The 11,752-nt window shown below is 37.5% G+C and overlaps 1 protein-coding gene across 4 annotated transcripts; it reads right to left on the bottom strand.

Moving 5' to 3' along the window:
• Positions 1-106: 106 nt before the first annotated feature.
• Positions 107-7,186, bottom strand: cplx2a (complexin 2a). 4 transcript variants are annotated; one of them, XM_058771534.1, is made up of 4 exons: positions 6,716-7,186; positions 5,926-6,030; positions 1,565-1,743; positions 107-1,282 (listed from the first exon to the last, which is right to left on the bottom strand). In XM_058771534.1, exons 2-4 carry the CDS (start codon positions 5,954-5,956, stop codon positions 1,091-1,093), a joined length of 402 nt encoding a protein of 133 aa, XP_058627517.1. In that variant the 5' UTR covers positions 5,957-6,030; positions 6,716-7,186; the 3' UTR covers positions 107-1,090. The 4 variants fall into 4 exon arrangements, with proteins under 4 accessions (XP_058627517.1, XP_058627530.1, XP_058627525.1 ...); XM_058771547.1 differs by lacking the exon at positions 6,716-7,186 and adding an exon at positions 6,526-6,681; XM_058771542.1 differs by lacking the exon at positions 6,716-7,186 and adding an exon at positions 6,417-6,678.
• Between the last annotated feature and the right edge of the window lie 4,566 nt (positions 7,187-11,752).

The following is an 11,752-nucleotide window of genomic DNA, read 5'->3' as shown; positions in this document are numbered from 1 at the left end:
GGTATAATATTACACAACATAAATCATGTTAACTACACATTTTCTTTTTGAATATTGCAAATTCCGTTAATTGCTATTTTTTTTAGTATTGAAACACCAAAACTAGTTATGTGTGATTTGGTTTATTACAGTGCCATACACCCAACAGATCTTAAGACAGACATATCACTTTTTTTTTTTTTTAAATCATCAGAGCCATTCATACACTCTTACGGTTTTATTTCGTTTTACTGCAAGCCAAGCAAACAGAATACGTTATTATTGCTGAGAATGTTGTAGATCACAGACGAAAATTCCCCCTGGCTCTAGACCAGAGAAATTACAGTCCATTCGAAACACACAGAGCATCCCTGTGAAACGTGAGTTTCAATCTTAAAATCGGAAATCTTTGTAAATTCAGAATCTGTCGTAAAGCACAAAAACGGTGCGAGAACGCAGTCTCGACAACACTGTTAAACTGAATTGAGGCATTAAATGTTCCAGACTGATGAAACTACAGTGCAAGTGTGACAAGATTTGCCAGAATGAACTAAATGGCGTAGTGACAAACATACAAAGTAGTTGTCATTTAGCTTACAGCGTGGGAGAATGTTATTGCCTTCTTTATCTGATTGCAATCTCTGCAGCGACAAAAACAAGATGTCAGTGAGCACACAAACACTATGAGCACACAAACACTATGGACACATGCAAGACCAGAATGTCTTCAACCAAGTAATTTTTTCTTCATATCGAACGCTAAATGAACGTGGAAAACCTTATCGATTGGTGATACAAAACAGTGGAATAGACACTCGAACAATTCATGCATATATATTGCTGTTTACGTATTGAATAAGAAATATCTGCCGAAGAGATGACGTGATTCAGGTTTCCCTGTAAAGATAAAATATGGCTTATATTCTGATAATTAACCCCTCTTGCTTGATTGATCGATCTGTCACTAATATCTAAAGCTCCTCGCAAATTGAAATGTGTGAAAGGTAAATGGTGTAGTCGGTGTTTTGCTCTAGTGTTCTCTCTTCTCACCGAAGTCAGTACACGATAAAATAATATCTAAAGCTGCGTGTGCTTGAGATTATTTAGGGAATTACTTCTTCAGCATGTCCTGCAGCGGACCCGGTAGATACTTCATCATCGTGTCCATGATGTTTTCCTCCTCCTCATCATCTCCGCAGCCGGAAGGTACTGCTTTCTTTGGACGGGTCAGACTGCCTTCACTCGCCTGCTCCATCGCCGCCTGTGCCTCCGCTTCGGCCACCTCGCGCTTCTTAATGCCATACTGATACACAAACATAGAGATGTTGCAAAGTTGAAATTAAAAAAATTCTTCTATATCGACTTAAGCTTCTGAGAACCCTTGAAATGCTAATAGGGTCCATAGAATATATTTTGTTTTGGTTCCAATTGACTTTGATTAGTTTTTGTCCATATAATGGAATTCAATAGGGAACCCAAACTGTTTGGTTAACAACATTCTTCAAAATGTCTACTTTTATGTTCCACAGAAGAAACAAAGTCATATAAGTTTGGAATGATGAGTTTTCCTGCTGGTCGCTCTAACCTTGTCTCTGATGCCCTGTCTTAAGGCTTCCCTCTCTGCTTCCATCTTGGCGTGTTTGGCCTTCCTCTCATCCTCTTCCTGTCTCAGAGCTTCCTGTCTCTCCTCTTCCTTCTCTTTTTCTGCTTCAGGATCTTTCTCCTCCTCTCCTCCCAACATTTTACCAACATCAGGGGGGCCTCCTGCAAACACACAAGAATTAGAAATTACAAACAGTTTATGTAAATTATGTTTTTTAAAATGATTGGATGCAATTACAGAAACTGTAATTATGTTATTTATATTTACAAATCATACAACAGTAAAAGCTTAGATATTTCCAAAAGGCTTTATTAATGTAATAATAAGTGAACATGTAAGTGTATACTATTTATAAACAATGTGTTTAGACTTGATGCTGATAATCCTAATTACCATTCAGAATTTGTGGTTTGGTAAGTGTTTTTTTAATTTATTTTGTTTGTTTAAAGACGTCTGTTATGCTTCTCACCAAGGCTGCTATTTGATAAAAAAAAATACAGTAATAATAGTACTTGTTTTCTATTTGAATGTATTTTAAAATGTAATTTCTGTGATTTAAAGTTTAATTATTAGCATCATAACTCCAGTCTTCAGTGTCACATTATCCAGAAATCATTCTAATATGCTGATTCAAGAGACATTTCTTATTATCAATAATTGAAATATATTTTTGTGAAAGCCATAAAGCATGGTTTCTTTGATGAATAGAAAGCTCGAAGTTATTCGTGTATTTTACAGTCACTTTTGGTCAAATTAATGAACCCTTGCTGATTAAAAGTATTGATTAAAAAAAAAATCTCCCAAGGTAGTAATGAAATTTCATTGGTTTTCTATAAACTGAAAAACACTATGCCAATTTATCTGCAAAAATTGATGACGAGTTAGAACAAAAGTCAACTCAGCAAAATAAAGTTCACTTATAAATAATAAATTCACCACAGCAGGTCAAGTAACCTGGAGGCACACAAACACATCCCAAAGCATCTGAGAAAAATATCAGATGAAGAATCAATCCAACCACTGAAAGAAGTCCTGTTCACTGGATTAAACCGAGCATCCTAGCAGGAACAGGAATAATTCATGGGTTGGTCACAGTCCCGGGGGGGGCCACACCATGCCTCAACACGCTTCCAAAAATATACAGAGGGAATGTCACTTTGAAAAAGTCCTGGCCACCATCCTCATGCCTCTATTAGTACACAGAGGACATCACATTCAGATCTCCCAAGCAAAATCTGGAATGTGAAACGAGGATATATGCGACAATAATCTAGCTTTGTGTGATATGTGCGACATATCGAAACCCCCACATGCAGATCAATTTCTGTGGTCTGGCTCTCACCACCCACTGAAACACAAACTCTTCATCATCAGAACATTACACCACAAGGCGAAGAATGTACTAACAAGTGCAATATCAAGGAGCAAACTCATCAAGAATGCTCTCTGTGGCTATGCAGAACGGGTCTTTGTTAAAAGCCAAGATGTCCAGCAAAAACACACAGAAACATTGTTACAATGTGGACAAATTGGCGGAAAACTTTCAAAGGATCTTCAGTAAATACAACATTCTAGAACCAATGTGGTAACGCTTTATTTTAACAGATGTTCTACAATGTTAAAAGGCTTTTGTTAAACACTTATGGGTAGGTTTACGGGTTGTTTAAAAGGTCAGAAGTGTACAACGAACATGGTTTAATCTGTTTATATTACATTGAGATGTGTTATTAAATGAACAAGTTCTTTTAAAAAATTGATTTTTCTCCAGTTGATGTATGAGTCATGTTTACTGATATACAGTATTAAACTAATTTGAGACAATAAAACGTTTTGCACCCAAATTACAATGTGTTAGCAAGCATTTAGATAAACTTAAACCACTCTTTACACCATTGGTCCCAAATTGGGCCACAGCTCTGCACAGTTTAGCTCCAACCCTAATCAAACATACCTGATCCAACTAATCAAGCTCTTCAGGATCACTAGAAACTATTAATCACTGCATAATTTCTGAATATATTTTAAAAAGTGCAGGATTGTATGAATTGAACATTTAGCGTCATTTAACGTCAAAGGCGTGATATTTGTGTTTTTAGTGTATATGTACACTTGGGTGCCTGTTTATTTTTCAGTGTATATTGTTGTATGTATATATAAACCATGTTTTTGACTCCTGTGAGTGAATTTGGAGTATTTTTAATTCATAGCTGATCCTTGAATTTTAGCTTCAATGAGAGTATGGAAAAAATGAGCAACAGCAACAGACATTCACCAGAAATTCACCAATCTGGTTAAATTTACAGTGTTAACATATGGTGCTGCATGTGCTCCCTTTCCGTTTTTGTACCTCTCAACAGATGGCATCAAAATGGTTCTCTGTCTGAAACGTTAAACCAAAGCTGCTTGTTTTTTTTGGAGTCTATGATTGAAGACGCACTGTCACTAATGTATCAATTTAAGTCTTGTGTTTTGAAATATCTATTTTTGGGAAGGTTAGGGCAGCTGGTGCTCTTCACACTGTCCTCTGCTTCAGTCAGCTGCTCTGTGGCCCCGGTCCAGTGGTGACATCAGCTTTTCTACTTTAAACACACTCGGGTTTGAGTCTGAAAGCGCTGAAGCAAATATTTGAACTGCATGGCCATTTGGGCATCCACATCACAGGACCACACCACATCACTGCACACAAACAAGCTCTCACATACAGCATAGTGAAGGTGAGAGATGGTCCATTATTATAACCGAGCCTTGCACAAATATACTGTGGTGGTGCCGCTGGCCTGAATGATAACAAATATAATCATGCACCATGGCATTTATGTGGTATCCCATGGCATGTTCCACAAATGTGACCCTGGACCACAAAACCTGTGATAAGGGTCTGAATAAATAAGTTTTCCACTGATGTATGGTTTGTTATGATAGGACAATATTTGGCCGAGATACAACTATTTGAAAATCTGGAATCTGAGGGTGCAAGAAGATCAAAATATTGAGAAAATCGCCTTTAAAGTTGTCCAAATGAAGTTCTTATGCAATGCATATTAGTAATCAAAAATTAAGTTTTTATATATTTACGGTAGGAAATTTACAAAATATCTTCATGGAACATGATCTTTACTTTATTGATTTTTGGCATAAAAGAAAAATCAATCATTTTTACCCATACAATGTATTGTTGGTTATTGCTACAAATATACCCGTGCGACTTAAGACTGGTTTTGTGGTCCAGGGTCACAAATAGGGTGCACATTGGTGTCCCAATATATTTTTTGTCCTCAAGAATTAGAGACACATATGTTTTGTGTTGTGAGACTTATTAGAAATGTTTGCTAAACTATTATATCACATAAAATTAACCTAACATGAAAACTAGCAAGTTGTGGTCTGTCTCATCTCAGAGATCTTGACTCTTTGGATTAAACCATTAAATACAGTAATGTCATAATTTTGACAGACTGTTGAGTTTATCGTTCACTGTAGTAAAACTGAAAGTGTTGTAAATCAAAGTTTAATAAACAAAACTAAAAAACTAAATTTTTAGCTGTTACGCAATGCAACCCTGTTAGGCTACCACATGTCTTCCCCCATTACAAAATATGTGACATTAGTCTACTTAAAATTAGTGACACTCAGGAAGTGGACATTTTCTATGCCATGACAAATAATAAATATCTCTAAATTGTCTTAATTTTTCTTTGTGGTACTCTCCATAATGGCGGATATAATATCCATAATTTTTTTTTTTTTTTGCACACAAAAAGTAGCTTCATAAACTTCCGTTGAACCAGTGATTTCACATGGACTATTTTATCGATGTTCTTGGTACCCTTCTGGGCCTTGAACGTGGTAGGACCCTTGCTGTCTATGGAGGGTCAGAAAGCTCTCGAATTTCATCAAATATATTTTAATTTGTGTTCCGAAGATGAACGAAGGTCTTACGGGTTTGGAACGACATGAAGGTGAGTAATGGCAGAATTTTCATTTTTTGGGCGAACTATCCCTTTAACCACTCAACTCCGTTACCAAAGAGAAAAGCACCTGGTCCTGAATTTGCAACAAAATTTGCAAACCTGTTATCCACTCTGCCATAGTTCATTGTAATTTTATTACATTTTATCCAATGCATTTTTTATAATTACTGCTCATACTGCTCAATATTCAGTCCTGGGCTGCTGCACGCAGGAGATGCCAAATAGTGTCGCTGTAGACAGTTGCAGAACGTTCTCTCCGGTGCCTTAGAACGACTTTCAGAGAGCGCACGTGACCACTGCTGCAGCACTACAGCACTGACTCAAGTCTTTCATTCTAACTTCTAATCTCCCAGCGGGAATATATACACTCACCTCCCAAAGCTGCCTTCATCAGGAAATTCATGATGGCTTTTCAAGTGTTCCTGTCCTTGTACTTGGCACTTCAAATGTATGAGACCAGAGATCGTACAGCCAGATCTGCAAACAAAATGAACGCAGATTTTATTATTAATAATGATAGCCATAATAATAATAATCATAATAATAGCAAAAGTGATGATAGCCTACTGCAGCTCAATAAATCATGCACAACTTGAGCGGAACGTTTTGTCCTTCAGCTCACAAGGTGCAATGAGAAACCAGTTTTCACATGCATTTTCTTTCAGCGCTGGTCTTCGAGCAAAAATCACACAATAAATATCATTCCCTTCTTCCGCAGTGACAGATAATCAAATCCCTCCGTGCAACTGATGCTGATAGCGACAATCAGGCTGTCACAATAGCAACCCCATTGTGCAGAGCTAGTTTGATTCATTTGCGTTACTGTCTATCACCACCGTGCGTATTTTAGATAGAAAATATACCTATCAACTTCCGGGGGTCAGAGATCCAGAAGGTAACTTTGACTTAACGACCAACGACTTTCTTAATCCAGTGCAGGACAGTCTATTTAATCATATGGCCCAAGCTCACCAGGATCTCTGCAAAGTGTTTTCGCTCCGACCTCAGTAGTCTTGGTGCATTACCTTACTTGAACCCCCGCCGCAAAGGCTCGGCTCTATCTAGCACACAAGCTGCTTTCAGCACCACCTTCGCTGGACAGCACCTGCTCGTGACCTACAGCTCGCACCTACAGCAGTCGTAAGAAATGCGGTGTAAATACCTGTTCAGGGTCCGCGAAGAGAGCGGGCAATCGCGCCGATATGGAAGTTGACGTGGGCCAGTTGTGGAGGATGTGTATTATTAACCCGCTATGAGCATCCCTGAATCTCCAGGCGTCTCTTCCTGCTCGCCCAGCGCCTGTCAGAGCGTTGGCCAGGGGAACTGCAGTCGGAACGCAAGACGGTGAAAGTCCTGTGCATCACACGCAGCCTTTTTCCATCAAAACATCCCACGTCCCCAGCCGGAGAGAGGAGCAATTGATTGGAGGTGCCGGTGGGAAACACGTGCTTAGCAGCTGATCCCTTCGCTATACTGCTGGAAGCTTCCTATAACAGATGCTGTCAGACCTGGAGAATGAAAGATGGAAGGATCTTCGCCCCTCATGACTTGGGCGTCGGAGTCTCTTTCGAAAAAGTGCTGATTCAGAATCTATGGCTCAGACTGGGTTTGCCCTTTACAGGTAGATACAACTCATCCATATTACACCACAACATGGCCCGTAGCAAAATGAGCAATTCTTTTGAAAGAAATAATACTTTTATTTGTCTAGGATGCAATAAAAGTGGCATTAAACATTTATAGTACAAAACATTACTATTTCAAATGTTGTTCTTCCTGAAAGTTTTAGTCATCAAAGAATCCTGAAAACAAACAAACATGTATCACGGTTTCTACCTAAATATTAAGAAATAATATAATAATAATAAGAAGAAATGTTACTTGAGCACCAAATCAGCAAATCAGATTGATTTTGGAATGCTCAACTGACATGGAAGTCTGAAGTAATGGATACAAAAAATTCAGTTTTGCCATTGCAGGATTTAATTAAAATATATATTAAAATAGAAAACAGTAGTTTTACAATGCTACTGTTTTTATTTGGCGAGCATATAAGACACATCTTAAAAAAAAACAAATTAATTAAAAACATAATAATAATAATGACGATAATAATAAATGGTAACACTTAAAAATTAGAAAAGATAAGTTAGTTCTAAGAAAGGTTCTAGTTGAATTACTTTTTTTTTTTTTTTTGTAAATAAATTAATTTTGGACAATTCATTTAATGTGTGCAGAAATAAATAATCACAACATGATCATGAACTATTTTTCAACATGTAAAAATGTTATGTCAGCTTTACCCATTTGGCAATTACTTTAAGTGCTCTGCATTTACTAATTGGATGCATGAGGTCACCTTTCCCATTCTAAAATATAAAGAAAGATTGCTAAGAAAATATGGTATTTAGCAGGTGCTTTTTATCCAAAGCATCTTGCAGTAGAAGTAATCAAGTACAGAGGCTTTACGTTTAAGCACAGAAAATGTGATTTTTCAAGACGTTTATGCAAAAAGCTGTCTGACACTAGGAAGAATTCATATACAGAACGATCCTTAGGGACATAGTCACCTTTTAGCTGAGGACACGCCACATGACTCAAACACACCCTCGCTCTTAGGGCAACACTGCAGTGCGCAAAGGTTCTCCCTACAGCAACAGGGAGGTGTTAGTGTTGTTAAAAACTGGGCTGATGCAACTGACCCATGAAAAGGTTTAGTATTTCAGTGTTCTCTCTGCTGAGAGAAGACTGCACATTTTCCAAACTGAGAGAGTTACAAGCTCAAAAAAGAAAAAAAGAAAAGTACTTCCTTAGAATGTCTCTAAAAGCAAAAAGAGTGGACAGCAGTAGACACAGTTCAGCTTCTCTTTTTTTTGCAAATAAGCAACCATCTTTCTTTTATCACGCAAATAAATTCTCACTTCTGAATTTGACAAAGAAGGTATATAGTGGGTCCTTAAATCGAGCACTGAACAGAAAGGCCTGCTGAGATCATCAGTTGCATTGATCATGAATGTAGATCAATATTGAAGGACTGAGAGAGAGAGAGAGAGAGAGGAAGGGTGCTTTATGGTCCAACTGTTTCTGCTGAACTTTTTATTCTGCGAGCATTTATCTCTTCTGGACTGCAGCCAAATGGGAAACACTGATTTATTCGCTCTCAGCACAGAGAGCTGAGTGGACAAAACGAGGAGAGCGCAGAGCAGAGGAGAGACTCTGATTATTAAAGAACTGAAGGTGAAGAATAGGAGAAAGAGAGAAATATGTTTGAAATGCCTTGTAAAGACCTCGCACAGGTCATATTCATCTCTGCCATCTCCGTTCCGCTGGGTAGAGCGTCCCTGAAGAGTTATACGTGGCATTCCCCATTTACGCTTGTCAGTAGAATTTAACAGGTCATGACTGCAACAGTAAAGAAAGGAGGGACAGGATGAGGCTATTTTGCGAAACTGAATGAATGAACCGGTTTAACTCTAGTCCAAAACGTGATGAAGTCAAAAATAAACCTACTTATTTCAAGAGTGACTAACTGAATATCTATTCAATTAGTCAGTAGCATATTTATTTGTTACATACTGTTACTTAATTTACTAATTTGCTAGTCAATTCCCTGTTGTTTGTTTTAGAACCCTTATTAATCTTACTTGTATTTTTTTTTATTAAAAAGTAGTCATTTTGACACTAATAATTCTGAAACTAGTAACACATTTACAAGTGAAACTAGAATAGGCTACGGTTTCAATACTTCCAATATTGGCAAGCTTTACTCACCTTCAGGCCGTCCAAGATGTGGATGATGTTTTTGTATTGGAACCAGTTTGAAGAAATTTAACATTATATTACTTGCTCACCATTGAATCCTCTGCAGTGAATGGGTGCCATCAGAGTCCAAACAGCTGATAAAAACATCACAATAATCCACAGGTAATCCACACCACTCCAGTCCATCAATTAATGTCTTATTAAGTGTAAAGCTTTGTGTTTGTAATGAACAAATTCATTATTAAGATGTTTTTAACATCAAACTGCTGCTAAAATATGAGTCCTCCATAATTTTGCAGTGAAAAAAAATCATCTTGTCTAAATCAGGAGAGAAATATGCACAGATCAAGCACTGTTTATAAGTGCAAACAGTCCAAAACTGTTCTAAACAAATATTTTGGTGGATTTTGATGTGAGAGGACAACAGGGGATGGACTGGAGGAAGCATTATTGTGGACGCTATGATGGTTTAAATTTAAATGTCTGAAATTTGATCACTGGATAAAGCCTTTTTTATTTTTTTATTTTGTTGATGTATTATTATTTATTTTATTTTTTACAGAGGGGATTTTGGATATATTTATTTTTATCACTCCATAAGATACTGTCTAAATAAATGAATAAATTTAACCAAGTTTTTATGAGTAAAATGTTATACAGCTAAGTGAGGCAAATTAGGCTATATAGGTCTTTGGTCCATTTGAGAAAATGGCTTTTTATGTAATCAAATATACAGATGTAAGATAAAGTGTAATAAAATAAACACTTACATGTGTATTTTGAATGTTTTCTTTGCTAGCCGTAGGTTGCCTGTCATTATGTGGCTGTCAAGTGACAGAGCACCTCATTGGAGTCTGTGTTCAGTGCTTGTGTTTGCTTTGAAAGTGCCCTTCCCTTCTCTCACGTTTCACTGCGACACGCTGGGTCAAAATTACTCCGTTATACCCCACAAACCCCTCCCACCCGCTCCCATCCACGCCTCGGGGTTTTACAAAGCGCAGTTTGCGGAACGGAGGCGCTTTTGATTATGCAACCTGGTCCACTTTCACGCACATCATACCAATGCCACTGCAATGCAGCATGGACCGCATTGCTGCTGCTGCTGCAGTTCTGCAGTAGCACTACTGGCACGCGATCATCTCGCGGTACGGAGTAGGCGTGTATTGAGTATTGATAAGGAGTGATGCAGCGAGAGTGAGCCTATAATCATCGCGCCAATATCCCCTCACCAGCTTTCTTTTACTGGTGAGAACAGGTGCAGAGCAGTTGTTTCACATGTAGTCTATAGTCTGCATTGACTATAAAATACTTTATAAAATCACGGTATAATGTCTGTGATAACGTTCGACTGAAGAGAGACAGATGCAGGAAATAATTAAAACCAGTCAAAAACCCATCGGTGTAGTTTTGGAATAGACACTACAGCAACCCATCTTCATTATCTGTCATTGTTAATTAGGCTAGTGTAATTTAACTGTTTGTTTATGCAACAGTGTGAAAACATTTTTTTTTTTGTCATTTGTTTAAATATTATATTCTGTATTATAAGTTAAAATCTTGAAATATTAAGAGTATTTTGTTTTTTAATTAATGTAATTTTCTTACCTTGTCGGTGACGAATGATGGACCGGGTCAGAGTGGAGGGAGGCGGAGCTAAGAAGAAAACGGGAAGAGAAGGGGGTGGGAGAAAACGTGAGAGAAGTGCAAGTCACCAAGGACGGTAGCACTGATATTTTAAAGAGTAAACATGTACGTCTAGATTAGGGCCTTTCAGAACGAAAGCCAGATACTAATTTATAACGTTTATGTGATGTAACATGAACTTTCATCTATAAGTCCATATGTATATAACCAGTGTTGGGAAGGTTACTTTGTAAATGTAATAGGTTACAGATTACAAGTTACCTTACTTAAAATGTAATAAGTAGTGTAACTTTTCATTACTTTATTAAAGTAATGTAACTGATTACATTTGATTACTTGTTTCTAATGTTTTCAACTGTTAATCATTTTCAAACATGTTAACCAGGCAGGGTTCACCTTACAGTAGTACTCAACATTGATTACTGTTAGACTTTTGAAATATTTCATCACTTGAATTAAAATGATAATGTTTTAATTTTAAAGGAGATATTGGATGAAAAATATCTTCATTTGCATATAAATGTGTCTTAGCAGTTTGTGGACACAACCACCCTACAATGATAGAAATTCACTCCTTTTTTTAATTCCCCAAAAACCTAAACTGTCTCAATTATCAAGCCATTTGGATTTTGGAGTGAATACCAGATCTCCCTCCACCTTCAATACCACGACTGAGGTGAGACCCTTGAGCAAGGCACCAAACCCCCACCTGCTCCCCTGGCGCCGCAGGAATATGGCTGCCCTCTGCTCCGTGTGTGTGTGTGTGTGTGTGTGTGTGTGTGTGTGTGTGTGT

This window comes from Onychostoma macrolepis, chromosome 01 (assembly GCF_012432095.1).
Source record: "Onychostoma macrolepis isolate SWU-2019 chromosome 01, ASM1243209v1, whole genome shotgun sequence".
Lineage (NCBI taxonomy): Eukaryota > Metazoa > Chordata > Actinopteri > Cypriniformes > Cyprinidae > Onychostoma > Onychostoma macrolepis.
Note: the sequence above shows the minus strand (reverse complement) of the source record. Positions and strands in the feature narration are given on the sequence as shown.

Excerpts from the sequence above, each read along its gene's own strand:
- cplx2a (XM_058771534.1), bottom strand. The coding sequence starts at position 5,956 with ATGAATTTCCTGATGAAGGCAGCTTTGGGAG. Across the intron at positions 1,744-5,925 it reads GATGAAGGCAGCTTTGGGAG|GAGGCCCCCCTGATGTTGGT; the intron begins GTGAGTGTATAT and ends GTGTGTTTGCAG. Across the intron at positions 1,283-1,564 it reads GACAGGGCATCAGAGACAAG|TATGGCATTAAGAAGCGCGA; the intron begins GTTAGAGCGACC and ends TTTGTGTATCAG.